This window comes from Scyliorhinus canicula, chromosome 11 (genome assembly GCF_902713615.1).
Source record: "Scyliorhinus canicula chromosome 11, sScyCan1.1, whole genome shotgun sequence".
Taxonomy (NCBI): Eukaryota; Metazoa; Chordata; class Chondrichthyes; order Carcharhiniformes; family Scyliorhinidae; genus Scyliorhinus; species Scyliorhinus canicula.
This window is the reverse complement of record NC_052156.1, coordinates 116,043,399-116,063,616: the sequence shown is the minus strand read 5'-3', so window position 1 is coordinate 116,063,616 and position 20,218 is coordinate 116,043,399. Positions and strand designations below refer to the sequence as shown.

At 43.7% G+C, this 20,218-nt stretch overlaps 1 protein-coding gene across 7 annotated transcripts in view; it reads right to left on the bottom strand.

Moving 5' to 3' along the window:
- rerg (RAS-like, estrogen-regulated, growth inhibitor) overlaps positions 1-16,784 on the bottom strand; it is a 74,229-nt gene extending 57,445 nt beyond the window's left edge. For 2 of the 7 annotated variants that reach the window (XM_038811156.1, XM_038811163.1), the window contains exons 1-2: positions 16,631-16,784; positions 8,607-8,810 (exon numbers count right to left, since the gene is read on the bottom strand). In XM_038811156.1, the coding sequence (XP_038667084.1) occupies positions 8,607-8,667 (61 nt within the window). In that variant the 5' untranslated portion in view covers positions 8,668-8,810; positions 16,631-16,784. Of the gene's footprint in view, positions 1-8,606; positions 8,811-9,478; positions 9,686-16,531 lie in introns of those variants that run through there. The other 5 variants (XM_038811158.1, XM_038811161.1, XM_038811159.1 and 2 more) reach the window with 5 other exon arrangements.
- Positions 16,785-20,218: the final 3,434 nt, after the last annotated feature.

Here is a 20,218-nt window from a genome sequence, read left to right as displayed (position 1 = left end):
CCTATCTGATCCCCCACCGACACCCCCAACAGAGACCCCCCACCAAAAGCAACATCTCCCCAGAGATCCCCAGTAGTCACCTCTGCCTGAGAGCTGAGAGCTGTCCAGACAGTAGAGTGAAAAGCCATTGCATTTTCACTTACCCTTCCCTAACATCTGCTGCTTCAGACAAAAGTGTTCAAAGCAGCAGCTGTTACAAGTATCTGAGGCTTCCACGAAAGCCAAGTACACTTCAAAGGGCTTCAAATCACCTGACAGCCATTGAAATTCAAATCTTCCATTCAATTTCACACAGCAATACATTGCATTAACCAGTGATTGACAATTTTATTGGTCCAAACACAGCTACCTGGTGGCTCTTTCCCTTCATGCTTGAACAAAGAACAAAGAAAAGTACAGCACAGGAACAGGCCTTTGGCCCTCCAAGCCACCAGGATCTGTTTGATGCACCTCCTCCCCACCCACCCCGGACCCCACCATGCTGCCTGTCTAAACTAAAATATTCTACAGTTCCAGGGTCCGTATCCCTCCATTCATGTATTTGTCAAGATGCCCCTTAAACGTCACTATCGTCCCTGCATCCACCACCTCCTCCGGCAGTGAGTTCCAGGCACCCACTATCCTCTGTGTAAACCTATGCCCCCCTAGTAATTGACACCTCTACCCTGGGAAAAAGTACTTGAATGCGTCTCAATTACTAATTGAAGCCAACCATACTGTCATAAACACCTTGTTATGATTGACAACTCCTCACCACATCAAAGGGAGCCAAGTGCTTTCACTTCCCCTTTTTCACAGCAAGAAGCTTGATAATTTGAATGCAATGATGTTAGTATGACATTAGTAGGTTTGGCAAACTCTGAAGAGGATTTTAACCAACTTCCGAAGAGGCATACAAGTTAACAGAGTGGGTAGACAAAAGTCAGATACAATTGTATTACTCCATACAGCTTTAACAGAAAGGCATTGAAGAGAGCACAAGAAGATTTGTCACATAATTCTTAGAAAGGTACATAAAAGCAATATAAAAAGGTCAAATAATATTGAAATGTATATCAATAAGCATATGTCAATAAGAAAGTAAAGGACAGTAAAACCATACAGTTTACAGCATAGACACAAGTTATTGATTCCAGGAATGAGAAACTATAGTTATGAGAAGAGGATTGAGATACTTGGAAGTATCCAGGCCTTAGGATCTTGGCAGCTGAATGGTATCACGGCATATGTTCAAGAAAATTGAAGAAGCACATATCTCAGAGGATGGAAGGGGGTTTTATTTTTATTTTTTTAATTCATTTATGGGATGTGAGCATCGCTGGTTAGGCCAGTATTTATTGCCCATACCTATTTGCCCTTAAGAAGGTGGCAATGAGTTACCTTCTTGAACCACTGTAGTCATTGAGGTGTAGATATACTCACTATGCTGTTAGGGAGGGAGTTCCAGGATTTTGTCCCAGCTACAGCGAAGGAATGGTGATATATTTCCAAGTCAGGGTGGTAAGTGACTTGGATGGTAACCTCTAGGGGACGGGGTTCCCAGGTACCTGCGGCTCTTGTCCTTCTAGATGGTAGTGTTTGTGGGTTTGGAAGGTGCTGACTAAGGAACCTTGGTGAGTTACTGCAGTGCATCTTGTACATGGTACACAAGGCTGCCACTGTTCATCGGTGATTGAGGGTTTGAATGTTTGTAGAAGGAGAATCAATCAAGCGGGCTGCTTTGTCCTGGATGGTGTTGAGCTTCTCGAGTGTTGTTCGAACTGCACTCATCCAGGTAAGTATTCCATTACACTCCTGACTTGTGCCTTGTAGATTGTGGACAGGCTTTGTGGGGGGTCAGGAGGCGTGTTACTCGCCATAGGATTCCTAGCCTTTAACCTGCCCTGGTAGCCACAGTATTAATATGGCTAGTCCAGTTCAGATTATAGAGGTGGCAAGGAAATGGCAGCGAACTTGCAAAGAAATAGGTCACACAAGCAGCAATAAGATAAAGGATCAGGCAATCTGTTTTAGTGATGCTGAATGAATAGCAAGTGTCGGTCAGGGCATTGTGAAAGCTCTCACTCAAGGAGTGTCATAGAATTTATTTTCTGGCCATCGGAGAGGGCTGAAGGGGGCAACATTTAACAGATCATCTGATGGATGAAACCTTGAACAATGTACTGATGTGTCAACGTAAATTATTTGCTCAGGTCTCTAGTGTGGGCCTTAAATGCGTGACCTTCTTCTGACTGAGAGGTAAGTGTGCCACCATTGTGCCACGGCTGACAAAACAACAGAGGTTTTCTTTATAATTTATAAAGCATTTCTATGTAAGTGAATAGGGAAAGGCTATTTCTTCTGATGAAGGTAATCAATTTATAATTCTGGCTGAGAGTGAGGGGAAAGGTTAAGGGCGTTTTCTTTACACAGAGCGCTGTTGGGATATGGAATATATCACCTCAAGGGATGGCTCTGACATAAAAGATTTTGCACATTTTATAGGAAAACTATGTATTAGAAAGTGATAAAGATATGAGGCAATGGGGAGAGAACAGGGCAGAAGGGTTAGCTTTGAATTGCTCAGGCAAAGAGTATCACAGCCAAGTGATATGAATCTTTCTAGTTCTTTGGTTTGCAAATAAAAATATACAGGTGAGAATAGCCAACATAGGAGGGGGGAAGAGGAAAAGCTTTAAGAAAACGTTCTTTCAACAGTTAAACTAAAAGCAACGGTGACATTTCAGTTGTCTGCAATTATCACAATTACCTAAATTTAGCAAGTTTTAATTTGTAAGAGTCACAAAATGTGAGTGGTTGATAGAAAAATCTATAGATCGTGCAGAATTTCTACGAAGGAGAATTAATGTACAAATGTACAAACTGGAAAATCTTGGGGCGAGATTTTCTATCCCACCCCATCCGTTTGCTGATGGTGGCGCGCCCCCGCCCCCGCCAGCAGCGGGATCCTCCGTTTCGCCAGCCGGCCAATTTAACAGGGAAGCTTATATTCCATGATACCCGTGGGGAAATCAATCAGGTCGTCCCGTGGGGATTATCACACCAATTATAGTGATTAGTTTAATAAGTTCTAACTGTCTTCATATAATGCCTTATATTCTAATTTCCAATTGCTTCTTCTGACAATCTTTGTGGTAGCGGTGTATTTTCCTTAGCAAACACAATTCTTTTTTTTTTTAAGCGTAGGGCTGGGTTTTAAGTTCTGAATGCTCCAAAGCTGGGATGGAGTGAGGGAGAAGGTCAGGATCCCGCAAGAATCCCAGAGGTCAATGCTGTACAACTGCCAGAAGCGTTTTAACCCAGCAGCCATGGTTACTCAATACTTAACATATGACCATAAGAAATAGGAGCAGGAGTAAGGCACACAGCCCCTTGAGCTTGCCACATCATTCAATAAAATAATGGATGCTCTAGCCTTGGCTTCAGTTCCACTTTCCTACCTGTCGTCCATACCATTGCTGCCCCTCTAGTTCAAGAAGCTGTCTAATTCAGCCTTGAACATACGTTTTATGACCCTTTGAGAAAAGAAATTGCTCCTCGCTGTCAACTTAAAATAAGAGACATCTTATTTTGATACAGTGCCCTCAGATCTAGATTCCCAGTGAGGCGAAGCATCCTCTCAGTGTCTACCCTGTTAACCCCCACAGAATCATTTATTTTCCACCTTTCATTCTTGGAAACTGCAACGAGTCAAGATATCCTCCTGAAACAACTTCTTCATCCCAGGAAACAATCCAGTGAACCTTCTCCAAACTGCCTCCAATGCCATATTTCCCCATCATGGCTTCAGCCCTCTCAATTGGCACTTTTCTTTTTGCCCTTTTCCTCTTAGGGCCACAGATCTATGTGTGGAAGTAGAAGCCCTCTGTCATACAGGTATTTATTTGAGTGATTGGGAGATGTAAAGAAAGGGCAGGGACAAATAGGCAGGAATTATGTTTGGCATGCAGTTTTTCCCATTGGGGATCGGATCAGCAAATTAGATGTTGGATTTCCTCAGAAAATTAATGCATGGAAAATCATGGAGAGCAACTGTAATTTCCCTACCACACCAGGATCGCGGGTATGTCAAATTTGCCTTTGTGTATCATTCGTCATCCTGAAAGTAAAACACTGAAGTAAATCCTGCCAATATAGCTTGGTATCCATTGTTAGAAGTGCTCTGATATTAGACTATGAAGTCAACGTTACGAGGGACACCATCAAAATAAAGCCGGGAGCTTTCACAATTTATTGGTCTCCTTTTAGAATTTCACTTTGTTTGTTTCAACTGATGGTTTTGTTTTAATTTTAAAAGTTTTCATAAAGAAGTTCACTTTTAACAGTTTACTGAGTTACATTCCAAAATTGTGATATTATTGGCCTGCAATAGTGTCAGCGTGTTCAATCTCAGTGCTTTAAAATAATGTAATCAGGACAAATTTAAGGAAAAAGAGTGGGAACATGATGCAAGATCACTTCCAATACTCCTTATAACAAGCTCCTAAAATAGGGAAGATGGGAAATAAAGTTGTATCTACCATATATTTCGGACCAAAAGTCTTGACTAAGTGGCCAATGACTATCGCCTTACCCTTTGTTCCTTTAGTGATGTGCCCACAAAATAAAAATGCACTAAAGGAAACTAAAGGCGCGCCAGCCAATGGGATTTACTGCGTTGTGGCCATCGCATGCCGTCGGGAAATCCGCTGCCAGCAAAGCGGAGGATCCTGCCGATGCTAAATCTGCGGTAAATCTTTCACAAGATCTGAATAAGCAACTGGCATGTAGCTTCCATCCAAAACGTTCATGCCTGACTAGCTTCCTCTCAAAAATCGCTGCTGCAGTTGATGGTTCATCCTCTGACACTTTTTACACATTAACCAAGTGCTTTCTACTCACACCTAATCTGTCCCTTGCGTCAATGATTTACTCCATCATCCCGCACTAATGTCTTTTGCTGATAATTTCACTGTTCATAAGCTTTCTTCAAAGTTCTCAAAGCCCACACTCCGCTCTGAATCCAATGATTAAATCAACTCATCTTTATTTTGTCCTTACTCATTCATGGAGCAGTAACAATCTAGCATCTTTCAGTCCTTTAAAGGTGTGGTTTCTTCCTTCCCCATCGAGTTAACCAAAAGCTTTTACCTTTGATGGCTCGATCATTGGTCTTGCTTCATTTATTGAGATTCTTGGCCAATCTCCAGTGATTTCAAGTGGAACGCCACAACTAAAGCTACCTCCAAAAACCTTTATTCCTTTCTGGCAAAAATACTTATTTTCCCCCTCAATGACTCTTACTTTTCTGTTAAGTTTCTGCCCAAAGTAACTTATTAAGTAACTTCACAATTCCTCTCTCTATTTTAATCTTTTGTCTATTTCCATTCTGATCAATGGTACTGAGATCAACGTCCCGAAATGTGTTATCCTCATCTTTTTTAAGTCCCAGATTATCTTCACCTCTCCATCCATCCATGCACCTGGTTCCATTCTCTAGGTAGTCTCCTGTATCATTTTCCACATGAACAAAGTCCAAAGATGTGCTGGTTAGGTGGGCTGGCCATGCTAAATTGCCTCTTCGTGTCCAAAGATATCCAGATTAGGTGGGGTTATGGGATTACAGGGAGTGGACCTAGGTGTAGTATTGTTTTGGAGGGTTGGTGCAGACTCGATGGGCCGAATGCCTTCCTTCTGCACTCTAGGGATTCTATGGAACTGTTCTTCAACAGGTCCAACTCCTAATGTGAGATCAATAAAAGGAAGTAAAGAAACGCTGCTGAGAAAATGGAAATAACCAGTGATAAGAGACAAGTAGACTTACATTAACATTGCAATGAAGTGAAAAGCCCCGAGTCGCAATATTCTGGCGCCTGTTCGGGTACACGGAGGGAGAACTCAGAATGTCAAATTACCTAACAGCACGTCTTTTGGGACTTGTGGGAGGAAACCGGAGCACCCAGAGGAAACCCACACAGACACAGGGAGAACTCGCAGACGCCGCACAGACAGTGACCCAAGCCAAGAATTCAACCTGGGACCCTGGCACTCTTTACGAATGCATCCTTTGCTTTCCCTTGCTGGTAAAGGGCAGAGAAAGGAGAGCAGCATGGAATTGCACAAGCATGTGATATTAGCAGCAAAGTTATCAGGAAACCAAAGAATAGACACACATGAGTGGGTAGTGTAAGGTGGGAAATATAGGCAAACCCCCCATACAATTGTTCTGGCTATATGGTATTGCAGGAGTTGGGAGGTGAAATGGTCGCCTGTTGTGCAGTGTGGGACATATGATAGGTCTAAAGGAAAGAAAATTGGAAGTTGCATGACTACATCACCGCAGTCAGATACAATCAATGCCTGGGCCTTAATCCCCCAATCCATCCTTTCTATCAGGGAATGGCGAGCGATTCTGAAGAAGGCAAAGAACTTTTTTTTTTAAATGAGGAAAGGCAACAATTCAATATATTCAGCTTGAAAAATAAATTCCAATCCTAAGACTTACTCCTGCTAACTAACTTTTGAGAGCTGCTCCCAGGCGGTCATGTAAAACATGACAACATTGTGCTTGTCCGCCATCTGTCATTTTCTCTGGAGCATTTGGCTCACTCTGCTGACACTCTACAGGGACTTCTGAGCCAGTATCTCCAATTCTACACTGTGCTGGTGGCCACCAGGATCTGCGGCAGATGTTATTCTGGTATCAGCCCAAAGCCTCCTCAAAATTATTTTGGGGCTCTGCTTAAGATTGCTGAAACTATAGTGAAAATAATCAGCGTGAAATGCCCAACCTGATGAAAGAGTCCCAATCGTTAATCATACCATTTAACCGTTGCAATCATCTCCTCACTTTTAACATTGACAATAATGATGCCATGAATGCTTATAAAGTTTCAGAAGATTTGATGCTGCAGGTCGTTTAAATGGTGGTTTAATTCACAATAATTATTTTTTATTAACCTAGGGTTACCCCTGAAGTCTAACAGCAGGTATTGCTGGATTTCCCAGGGCTCGACAGTGGAACAAGCTGATGAAAATGAAAAACTTTTTCACACCACGAGGAGTTGGGGTCTGGAATGCACTGGAAGTGTGGTGGGGGCAAGTTCAATCGAGACATTCAAGGGGGTATTAGATGGTTGCTTGAACAGAAACAACGAGCAGGGTAACGGGCGAATGACACAAATCATAATGTTCAGTCGGAGAGCCAGTGCACGTGTGATGGGCCGAATGGCTTCCTTCTGCACTGTAACAAATCTGTAATTTGCAGGTCAACCAGATCACAGAATGAGTTTCACTTTCTCGTAACTTGGGGGAAGATTGCAGACCGACTGTGAGGCCAGTTGTGAAGGGGTCTATGATAACATAATAATAATCGCTTATTGTCACAAGTAGGCTTCAATGAAGTTACTGTAAAAAGCCCCTAGTCGCCACATTCCAGTGCTGTGCTAAACCAGCCCCGAACGTGGCTGGTGAAATCAGAAAGGATGGAAATAATACATTGAAAAATCAAGTTGAAAGTGCAGCTCCCATCTTTCCGCCATGTATTAAGACAATCATCAGGGCATGTGGATTGTTCGAAGAATTTGACCTCAAGTCATCTGGCCTAAAATATCGAAAGCACTGACGGAAAGGTATGAGTCAATGAGATCCTGAATGACAGCAGCTTGACATCAGGTAAATTAGGTGGGAGCGAATGTTCCTCCTTTCATCAAATGGAAACAATTAATTTAAATCAAACTTGATCTCACTGAATGAGAGTGCAGACTGCTGAAAAGGTGGCTATTTGGTGAACCATACATCAGTTTCAAGAACTAACTGGGTCTCTCCACACAACTTCAGTTTCCACATTAATCTCTTTACTATCAAATGCCCTGTGGTTTATTATTTGCTCTGACTTGGATATAATGCCGTCTTCATTTTTTCCAAGTTGATGAACCCTGTATGGCATCAACCATATTCCACCGAATCCCCCCCAACAATCCTCCCTCCACACACACACACACATACAGATCCCCATCCCAGCAGTGACTATGCATGTTCAGAAAATGCATTTTGGGAGCGAGCACTAACTAAAACACTGGTGCCAACTCGCGAGAGTAGGGAAGGGGGGAGGCATTCGCCCACAGATGGCACAGACTGAGCTGGCGGCCTGCATTCAGAGCTGGGCACTTTGATCATTGCAATGTGGAGCACAGTCTGTACAGCAAGGGGAAATAATAGCAGCACACGGTTTCAGACATGGAATTGTTTGTGAAAGGAAATATCCGGCAAATGGAGAGGCTGCAGCAACAAAACATCAAAACAACTGCCGCCCCCACTACCAATAATGAACTGTTTGCGGTACTTGGCTTTGAATGGACCTTTCATGCATTCAGTGAATTAGGATAAATATTGCCAATTCCACGTTTCAATTCGAACCAGTCACCCGTCCCCAGCCTTTTGAATGGGATGGATCACATTTTTTGCTTTGTACTCACTGACAGCCCCTGGTATGTTTGCAATTTACAGCACAAGCTCATATTAAACGAGCTGAGACCATGGTGAGGGGAGAGAGGGGGGGGGGTATATTTTTAAAATCACACTTGGTGACAGGTCGTTTTAGCCCCTTTTCTTTTCTCTCGTCTTACCTGACTTGCCAACAGCAGCTCTCCCGAAGACGGCCAGTTTCACTTCTGCACTCTTCGCCATGGTGCTAGGGTCGAGGAGAGGAGACCGGGCTCAATATTCTACCAGCGAGTGGAGGAAAGGGGGAAAAAATAAACACGAGCAGGAAGTAGTAAACCTTTTGCCAAGGCAAATTCACCGTTTCATTCTGGCTGATGAGCGACCCTCTGGCGAGAGAGAGGGATGGGGTGGAAAAAGAGAGATTGGGGAGTGGATGAGAAGGGCGAGAAAGGGAAAGAGAGAGGGGGGGAAAAAAACAGGTTGAAAGTTACTTTCATTCCACAGCATCCAACAGGAAAATCTTGACAATTGCTTTGAATGACCGGGGGGAGAGGCTTCCAAGACTGCACTTATTATTAAGTTGCACGCTTCTGAGGGCGGCTGTACCTGTGAGCAATGTTGGTACTTGAAGCAATGGGGGAATGCATTGCAATCTATGCTGACTGGTGCAGACATGGTAACTAACGGTATTACTGGCAGGTAGAAGGACGCAGAGGGTTTTCCATCTTCACCTGGCTCAGGTCAATATTCACAAACCTGTTCAACTGGGGGAGGGGGGGGGGGTAGGGGGATATTGAGGAATGCTAGGGAGATCTGCTCCACTCTGCATGCCACCAACTCTGCAGGAAACGAGGAGAAAATGCTGCCTGTCTGTTTGGTTTGTTTGTCAGGGGCACTCTCAATGAGGAGTCCCTATTTGCTACATCCAATCCTGCGTGTAACGCAGCTCCCAACTCCGTTTCCGCCGTCTTTAACTTTCCCATTTCTACCTTTAAATGCTCTTCCTTCCTAAAACTGCAGGAGGTAAACCAAAAAAAAAAGCAGAGACACACACCGGCTGCTGCTCCCATCTGCTGAAACTCCTTTGCCTCTTGCAGGTCTGCAACACTCCAGGTCGGGACAAGACTGAGGCTGCAAGATATATCTAAAAAAAAAACTGGGTTGTCTTCTTGGGTTGCAGAAAAAAACCGGAGGGGGGGTTTTGCTGCCAGCCACTCCGCCAGTCGGGAGAGGAGCGTCTGCCGGCTGAGCTTTGGCTGTGCCATTGACAGAGGGCGGCGCCTCCCACAGGAGATCGGCCGCAACATGCGGACTGGAGTTCAGGAAAACGTGCACGGGATTGATTGACTTGTGCAAGATCAGTGACAACCAAATAAAGTTTGAGGGTTGGGGAGAACATCCTGTCAAATCATAAGAGCAGTGAAGGAAGCAAAGCCGAAGACTTTGTGTGCCCCCCCCCCCCCCCACCCCGTTTTAAAAAACTACTTTGTCCTGTGTTTAGAACTGGATTCAATTGCGCATTTGAAGCGTGACTTGAAGGTGTCAAACTATTCCTGTTTGCTTTCTTTGTGAATTTCTGACAGAAACAGCTGTTTTGCGTTGCCGCCTTTGCACTCCTGCCTCTGCATTAGAAAGTGCGTGTTGAAGCGTCACTTGACCACATGCTGTATAATGACACTTCAGTGCAGCACTGCAGGGAATGCTGTGCTGTTGGAAGTGCCAACTTTCAGGAGTGACTGAAAACTACACCTCGGGTCAATGGAGAAGATCCCATGGCTTTATTTTGATTAAAAACAGATGCGTTCTTCCCGACGTCTTGACCTGTATGCTTATCTGAACTGACATTATTACTTTAAAAGGCAGCTTATCTGGTCAGTGCTATTTGTGAGAGAGAGCTTGCTGTGCACCAATTGGTTGCTCAGGACCAACCTAAACTTATCAATGATAAAAATCAAGCCTTATTTCAAAAAGTGAAATTTTTGCTGTTTGATAAAGGAAATCTTGCAGAACGCATGTCCAACTTAAAAGAGAAAGCAAATTCATGATGAAAGCAGAATGCTTATTGGTATTACTGCATTGTTCTGCCAGGACTCTGTGCCACCGCTCAACCACTCTTGGAATATTTCAGTGAGACCTGTGCCCTCAGCAAGAAGCCGCATTCACAGGGAGTGCATGTCAGCATGTAGGCTATCTCCTACATACACAAGTGGAGTTCCCCACTGGAAATATTGAGTTAGCCTTTATATAAGACTTACCATTTTAGTGCTTGGCTCAGAAATAGCACTTTTGCCACTAATCCAGAGGATTGGGAGTCCAAGTCACACTCTAGGCAATTGTGAGACATAGACTGACACTTAAGTGTATTAGTGAGGGCAATGCAGTTGCACAGTGGTTAGCAATGCTGTCTCACAGTGCCAGGGACCCGGGTTCAATTCCAACCTTGGGTGACTGTCTTTGTAGAGTTTGCACGTTTTCCATGTGTCTATGTGGGTTTCCTCTGGGTGCTCCGGTTTCCTCCCACAGTCCAAAGGTTGTGCAGGTTAGGTGGATTGGCTATGACTAAATTTCCCCTTGGTGTCCAGGGATGTGCAGTTTGGGTGGGGTTACGAGGATAAGGGAGGGGGTGTGAGCCTAGGTTAGGGTTCTCTTTCGGAGTGTCGGGCAGACTCGATGGGCCAAACGGTCTCCTTCTGCAGTGCAGTGATTCTATGGATTCTATCTACATTGTTGGCGGTACAGGTGAATTGTCAAAGCAAGGCCCTGAATGCACTATTGGAAGATCAAGGGAGTTGTGCCCCTCAATCAGTACCTCCAAAAACAGAATTATTTCTTGCTTTCTTCAATGCTGTCGGTAGAATCTTGCTATTCACAAACCAACTGCTGTGCTTCTCTGAATAACAGCAATAGCACTTGAAAACTATTTCATTAACCAAGCAGTACTTTGGAACATCCTGAGAATGGAAAAGGCTCCGTACAAATGCAAGTTCACTTTCTATCTTACCATTCTTTAATATATTACTAGAGGTTACCATAGATTGCTTATTTTGCCGGAAGCACACACAGTTATAGTTTATATGATGGGTAGAATATAGAACATAGAAGATGCAATGCAGAAGGAGGCCATTTGGCCCATCGAGTCTGCACCAACCCACTTCCGCCCTCACTTCCACCCTATCCCCGTAACCCAATAACCCCTCCTAACCTTTTTGGTCACTCAGGGCAATTTATCATAGCCAATCCACCTAACCAGCACATCTTTGGACTGTGGGAGGAAACCGGAGCACCCGGAGAAAACCCACGCAGACACAGGGAGAATGTGCAGACTCCGCACAGACAGTGACCCAGCGGGGAATCGAACTTGCGACCCTGGCGCTGTGAAGCCACAGTGCTATCCACTTGTGCTACCATGCCTTAAAAATAAAAGACTGCTTGAAGCCTGAAAACTTAACATTAAAAAAAGAGTATTATTACATGGGCCATTTTGGTCTGATCTGAGCTCATAACATTTTTTAACATACTCACTCATTACTGCCTGGCAAGCAATGAGACAATTTAGTATTTTATTTCAATCTGCCTTCTGAAGCATGTTGTCTTCTCCTGTTTAATGCAGCAGCCATGAACTGGCAGTAAAGTGAGAAAAAAACGGAGCTGTTCAATTTTTCCATTTTCTACACTTTTTTCTGATCACTTCCACAAAAATGAGGAGAGAGAAATCTTCACATTTTGTTTTTCAAAATAAAAATCTGCTGTTGTCAGCTAGGACCTGGTAATACCTGATTGATGAGCTTTTAGGGAAAGATGCAGCAGTTTTCCACACTGGCGGATATTAAGACTACTATGTGGCAATTAGCTCACCCACTCAGTCATAGTTAATTCAATGATAGAGCAAATAAACGCTTTGGCAGAGTGTCTGGTGCAGCATTATTAGTGAGAGGCAGCTGCCCAGAGATACGGCACTACCAAATACCAGTGGAGAATAAACATTAACCCCAGCAAATTCCACTGGACAATACATATTACCCTGAGTCTTTTCCCCAGCTTGTTTCATTTGAAGCCAAGCCTGCCATCATCTCTGGCTTAATGTGATCATGCACCTTGGGAGCACCAGTAACAGGGCAGATGAGAACACAAGCCCTCTCCGACCACTGCATTTTTATTTTTTGGTTCGGGGGAGGAGAAATCAATAGTGTCCCAGAAGGGCAAATTGAGGCTGAGGCTATGAGATGGGTGTGGTGGACGTGAGTGCATAATATAGCTTACATTTCCACTGCTATCCCATGCATTTTTAGATGAATGAAATGAAAACTGCTTATTGTCACAAGTAGACTTCAAATGAAGTTACTGTGAAAAGCCCCTAGTCGCCACATTCTGGCGCCTGTTCGGGGAGGCTGGTACGGGAATTGAACCGTGCTGCTGGCCTGCCATGGTTTGCTTTCAAAGCCAGCGATTTAGCCGTGTGCTGATGGCAGAGTAGAGTGAAATCCACCTCCAAAGCTCTAATGTGTATTATAAATTATCATTCAAATCAAAATCTGTAAATGGCCATATTACTAATCAGACTGCACAAATTCTCTGCCTTACAGTTGGCCCCTCACAAAAGATGGAACAACCTTCAATCTTATTTGATGAATTTCAATGTAATTAATACATGGGGGATTAGTGGAAGAGAGCTTCATCAGTGGTCATATACATTCAGAACTGGCAGATGTTGATTTCATCAGGTCCAAGGGAAAACACACAAAGTAGTTCTCCAGTGGACAGAGTAATCAGAAATTGAGGCAAAGCCCCTTCAAACCAGTGCCAGTTAGAATCATCAAATCCCTACAACGCAGAAGGAGGCCATTTGGCCCATTGAGTCTGCACCGACCCTTCAAATAAGCACTCTACTCATCCCTACTCACCCGTCCAACGCGCCCTATCCCCGTAACACAACCTGCACATCCCTGGATACCAAGGGGCAATTTAGCGTGGCCAATCCACCAAACCTGCACATCTTTGGACTGCGGGAGGAAACCGGAGTACCTGGAGGAAACCCACGCAGACATGGGGAGAATGTGCAAAATCCACATAGACAGTTGCTATGTAGAATCAAATACATGACCCAAAATTGAAAGTGCTTTAGTAATTTTATTGTCAGCAACCCACAATATTATTCAGTTTATTACGTTGAATCTTTGGGCTTTGTATTTCTAATTTTATATTAAAAAATAATCCCTGCAGTCTTTAAAAACTGGTTAGCGTTTACTATCCAGCATCAGAGCAAGATTGGTCAAGTAGTAAAAGACTACAGGCTAGAAAGCGGATTATAATAAGTAGAGTATCTTGTTAATCCTTGGGATATGCAGTTCTGCATTGGCAAATTACAGAAAAGCTAGAGTTTCTTCATCACAGGAGGCAAGGTCTGCTTTTGGGAGCTGCTGTTTAACCATTGAGCAACAAGATGATTCTGTAAATTTGTCGCAACATCAAACAGCCACTGTCGGGAGTAGGAAAATAGTTAAATCGTTCCAGAAGTGGGGAATGAAATGTAACTGACTGCACAGCCTATATAAATGAAATAATTTATAGCCATCACCCAAACTAATCCCTGTCATAGATTTACTGTCTCTGAAAGTCTTCAGCAGACATGCTACTGTCTTCACCTTGGAAACAATTTCACGTTTCAAAATGGATTTTGCAGCATACGGAAAGGATATGAGGAGAAGCAGGATTGAATGACAAATGTTTTCAATCTGAAAATGCAATTGATAATACTTGTCCTTCCAAAGTGAAAGATCTGCCTCCCTTATTTGAGTAATCATGTGAATTCTGAATATGTTATTTTCTGCTCTATCGCCTTAATTATTCCCTTTTGAATTTGTTCTGAGGAAAACAAAACATACGAACTGAAGCCATTAGATAATAAAGCAAGCATTTCTCCTCCCCAAATGGGACATGCATATCTTACCATCTGATAAATGTGGACTGAGAAACTATGGAAGATAGCTCAGTTCCACAACGTTGCTTGGCCACTGGAGTTGGACCAGGAGAGGTCTGTTGAAACTTAACTGTCCAACCCATTGAAATTTACTCTGTACCCCACTGCTTGTCTTCTGCTCTCACAGTGTCACAGTGGTTAGCACTGCTGCCATACAGTGCCAGGGACCCAGGTTCCATTCCGGCCTTGGGTGACTGCCTGCGTGAAGTTTGCACCCCTCTGTGTCTGCATGGGGTTTCGTCCAGGTGCTCCCACAGTCCAAAGATATGCAGGTTATGTGGATTGGTCATGCTAAAAATTGACCCTTGGGGCGCGATTCTCCGCTGCCCACGACGGGTCGGAGAATAGCGGGAGGGCCTTCCCGACATTTTTCCCGACCTCCCGCTATTCTCTCCCCCCCCCCCCCCCCTCCATGGCCGCCCCACGACTCGAATCGCTGCTCGCCGTTTTTTACGTCGAACAGCGATTCTCCCCTGGCCGATGGGCCGAGTTCCCAGGCCTTTACGGCCGTTTTCACGAATGCAAACACACCTGCTCTCACCGTTCGTGAAAACGGCCGCAAAGTGCCGTTCCGGACAACCATGGCACCGATTGGCACGGCCGCACCACGGCCGTGCCAAGGGTGGCATGGGCCCGTGATTGGTGGGCACCGATCGTGGGCAGCGGGTCCAATACCCGCGCACACTTTGTTCCTCCGTCGCCCCGCAGGATCAGTCCGCGGGGCGGCTGAGGGGCATGACGGCCCACGCATGCGCGGGTTTGACGCATATGCGTGATGACATCATCCGCGCAAGTGCGGGTTGGAGCCGTCCAATCGCGTCAGCCGCCGTTACGCTTGGCGCGCGGGCTTAGCGACAGTCGCTAAGCCCGCGATGCTGTGCTTCGCGGGGCCGTGCTGCTAGCCCCGCCCGGGGGGAAGAATCGGGTCCCGGGAGGGGGCGCGGAGGTTGCCGTGAAACACGGCCAGTTTCACGGCAGCCTTTACGACTCTCCGCATTTGCGGAGAATCGCGCCCTTAGTGTCCAAAGATGTGAAGGTTAGATGGGATTACAGGGATAGGATGTGGGAGTGGGCCTCGGCAGGGTGTTCTGCTCTTGCAGAGGGTCAGTGCAGACTTGATGAGCTGAATGGCCTCCTTCTACATTATAGGAATTCTATGAATCCATAAATAACTCACATAACCCACATACGTGCAAACAAAACGTTAGGGTACCAGTTCTCAGGACCAGCCACAAACCAAGGCCCACATTAAGATTTACTTATTATAATGTTACCTTGTGTGTAGTGCATAATATAATTTAACTGTGTAATTAATATAGGATCATGTAATTACACAACAATTGTAATACAAAAGGTTTATGCACATGAAAATAATTACATTATTATTTCAATATATAATAAAATAATTACATTATTATTTCAATATATATGATTTAAAAATAACTTCATAAGTTGACATACAATTATCTGAAATCTTTATGCTTTACATTCTGGCCAAGTATTGCACTTCATGAACTATCTTTTGTTAACAAAGATTCTAATGATTTGTTTGGAAGAGAATCAATATCTAATAAAATTCTAATAATCGATCCAAAAACATGTTTGTCAATATACATAGTGTGGTTCTGAACCGAAAAGGCCTAGAAAATGAATTTTACTGTTCTCCACAAACACCCTCAAAAATGAAAGAAAAGCATTAAATCTGCTTTGTAACAATGCTTTAAGAACTAGGGATGAGCTAGAGACTAGGATACGGCGTTGGCTTCGTTTTCTATTTCTGTCTATTTGTGCTAAACATTTTCACACTTCCATGTTGTTTAATTTTCAACTGAAGTATCCCCTCGTTCAGATACCTTACTGCATCCATCCAACATTCTCCAGTTTTACTCAGTATATATTTTGTTTTACTGTATGTCTACACAAAACAAATGTCCCTTAACTCCTGTGTACCTCACATTTAATTTCATCCAAATGAAGGTCATGTAATTAATCCATCCTTCCCAGGCTGTGAAATCCAACAGCAAATGTATCAGCATGTTCAATAATAACCAAACAACTAGTGTTGGGAAAGCTCTCCCAAAGGCAATATCTTCCTCCAGAAGCAGCAGAAATTTATTCACAAACACAAACCTCAATAGGACAATAAATTCCCAAACTTCCTGTAGTACAAGTCTACATCAGAGACACAGCTTCCAACATGATGAATATTAAACCATCACAAGCTCTTACGGTAAGATGTTGACTCACACACAGAGGGCTGTCTCCCTGCAACTCCGCACCAACTATAACATATCCAACCAAAACATTGATTTTATATAAGGCAGATGAGCAATTTAATTCAATTTGAGTATAACTTGAAACAATTACACTTTGGTCATTGATTACATTTTTGATCCACACACAGGTTGGGCAGATTTAAGCCATTGATCCCTTTCCAGGGCAAAGGCTTTAAAATCACAGAATAAACCTGTGCTGTAAATCCGTTTGACACTTTACAGGAAATCAAATCCTCCTTGCGAAAGGTTCGCAATTTTCTATATTAAATTGACTTTAAGCTGTGTCAAAAAAATTGGTCCGTAGTAGTCTAACACCGTCACAAAGCCATTTCCCATTTGGAGAAAAATCAGTCCACACTATTCATGTATTTCTTTCTTGCTCCTGATGTCAGTTGAGTCAACCTGTTGCCACTCTGAGTAACCCTTCGGTTAGTCTGAATTAGTGATATTTCATTCCACCTCTAACTTAGGTCAATAAAACCTACGTTTGCAAATTTGAACTAGTTTTCAACCTAGTCTTCTATTTAAAATTTCAGACAATGCCTTGTGTGAACTATTCACTCTGGCTAATTTACAACCTCCTAGTTGAGGAATAGCGAGCTATTCACCAACGTTCTCTGACTGAGCTATTGGCAACCTATCAAAATTCTGGTAAACATAAATAAAACTTTTATTGTTTAGCACAATGTGACCAAAGGCATCATGTTGTGCTATACTGCTCCTTTGCACAATCAGTTGGTTTGATGTGTTGGAGTTAACATACTTTAGCACATGCACACATTAATCGAAGAGAGAGCCATGAGAAAAGTTCATTGACAAGGACTGTTAATTATGATTCTAATTGTCATATAAAGATAAGGTAAAGTCGCTATAGTCCCAGATGACCATAGGCTGCTTTCCCCTTTGAGGGGGAGAGCTGACTGGTGGTGATTTAACCTGAGGATCACCACACCTCAGGCAAGGAGAAAGATTGAGAAGGCGGGGAACCTTCATGAATAACCTCAGCACAAACCAGAGGTCCAGCCAACTTAGCTAAACTGACCCCCATATACAAGTTCACTGGAAACAGCAAGTCGTTTCATTGTATACAAGGATAAATTCTTCCCTGAAAATGGCTGTAAAATGGTTCAGTTATGTGGTGGCTTACACATCATGTGCCTTTTACTCTGACACTGTACATTTGATTTGCCGCTGTGCTATGTCCAGTAAGTAGCATATCTCCATGCATATGGCTGACAGTCAGATGGAATTTTGTATCCAGTTGCGTGCACCATACACCAGGGAAATTTAAAGTCCATTGTCCCTTTGAGTAGAAAATTCCTCAGTAGCTAATTTTTTTACATCTCATGGATTATTTCAAACTTTGAAGGGATATATAGCTTCATGTTTTAATTGATTGGTAGGGGGGTCTTCTGTCAGGAGGAATGGATGAAAAATTTTAACGGAACTAATTTTAATCAAGCATGGATTCTAATTGATTCTACAATAGCTCCTCACAGTGGTGTATGCTTTCTGATTCCTTCTGCTTTGACAATCATTTCAGCCATTATGTTTAGAGATGGTCGCTTTCCAAATCCACAACCACCACTACATAGGACAACAATTCAGTGCAGGCTTCAATCCAAGTCACAGGCATATTTATCGCTGTTCATTCATACTCGCTATGTCAAAATCCTGAAACTCCCCACCTAACAGCACTGTGGGACGACCTCCAAATACATAGATGGCAGCGTTCAAGAAGGTGGTTTAGCACCACCTTCTCAAGGTCAATTAAGGATGGACAATAAATGCTGGCCTGGCTAATGATGCCTGTGGTGAATCATAATCCTAGTAATTCACACTGTTATATTATATGTGTTGTGTCTTTGTAAGCTCGGTAAACGAGCAGTTGCGCGGCTTTGCCCAGAGGGGGAGATGAGGAGTTTGTACTGGGCTCCACCCTTGGCTCCGCCCATGGTTCTGCCCATGGCTCCTCCCACTAACCGGAAGTATAAAGATCTGCAGTTGTGAGCCTGCTGCCAGTTCATCCCGTCGCAGGCAGGCTCAGTTGTAAGGCTATTAAAACCACTGTTCACTTCCAATCACGTGTCTTGTGAATTGATGGTCTCATCAATGCCTAGATCTTAAAAGTGAATGCTAAAAAAAGAGGGATCACAAGAATCTCGCCACGTTCTTGATGGCAATCTGTTCTGTCTGAAGACTCATATTTTAGAACATAGAACAGTACAGCACAATACAGGCCCTTCAGCCCACAATGTTGTGGCAACCATTCATCCTAATCTAAAATCAAACTAACCTTAACCTACACCCCTTCAATTTACTGCTGTCCATGTGCCTGTCTAAGAGTCGCTTAAATGTCCGTAATGACTCTGCCTCCACCACCTCTGCTGGCAGTGCATTCCACACACCCACCACTCTGTGTAAAGAACCTACCTCTGACATCCCACCCCCCAATACCTTCCCCCAATCACCTTAAAATGATGTCCCCTCGTGACAGCCATTTCCACCCTGGGGAAAAGTCTCTGGCTATCCACTCTATCCATGCCTCTCATCACCTTGTACATCTCTAATAAGTCACCTCTCTGCCTTCTTCGCTCTAGTGAGAAAAGCCCAAGCTCCCTCAACCTTTCTTCATAAGACATGCCCTCCAGTCCAGTCAGCATCCTGGTAAATCTCCTCTGTACCCTCTCCAGAGCATTCACATCCTTCCTATAATGAGGCGACCAGAACTGGACACAATATTCCAAGTGTGGTCTAAATAGAGTTTTATAAAGCTGCAGCAAAACCTCGCGGCTCTTTTACTCAATCCCCCTGTTAATGAAAGCCAACACACCAAACGCCTTCTTAACAACCCTATCAACCTGGGTGGCAACTTTAAGGGATCTATGTACATGGACCACAAGATCCCTCTGTTCCTTCTAAGAATCCTGCCTTTAATTCTGTATTCAGCATTCAAATTCAACCTTCCAAAATGAATCACTTCACCTTTATCAAGGTTGAACTCCATCTGCCACTTCTTAGCCCAGCTCTGCATCCTGTCAATGTCCTGCTGTAACCTGCAACAACCCTCAACACTATCTACAACTACCCCAACCTTTGTGTCATCGGAAAACCTACTAACCCAACCTTCCACTTCCTCATCCAAGTCATTTATAAAAACCACAAAGAGCAGAGGTCCCAGAACAGATCCTTGAGGGACACCACTGGTCACTGACCTCCAGGCGGAATACTTTCCATCCACTACCACTCACTGTCTTCTTTCAGCCAGCCAATTCTGTATCCAGACAGCCAAATTTCTCTGTATCCCATGCCCCCTAACTTTCTGAATGAGCCTACCATGGGGAACCTTATCAAAAGCCGTACTGAAATCCATATACTCCACATCGACTGCCCGACCTTCATCGATGTGTCTCGTCACATCCTCAAAGAATTCAATGAGGCTTGTGAGGCATGACCTGCCCCTCACAAAGCCATGCTAACTATCTTTAATCAAAAAGTTTTAAATGACTTATCTCTGTACATGCACAAGCAGTCCTCATTC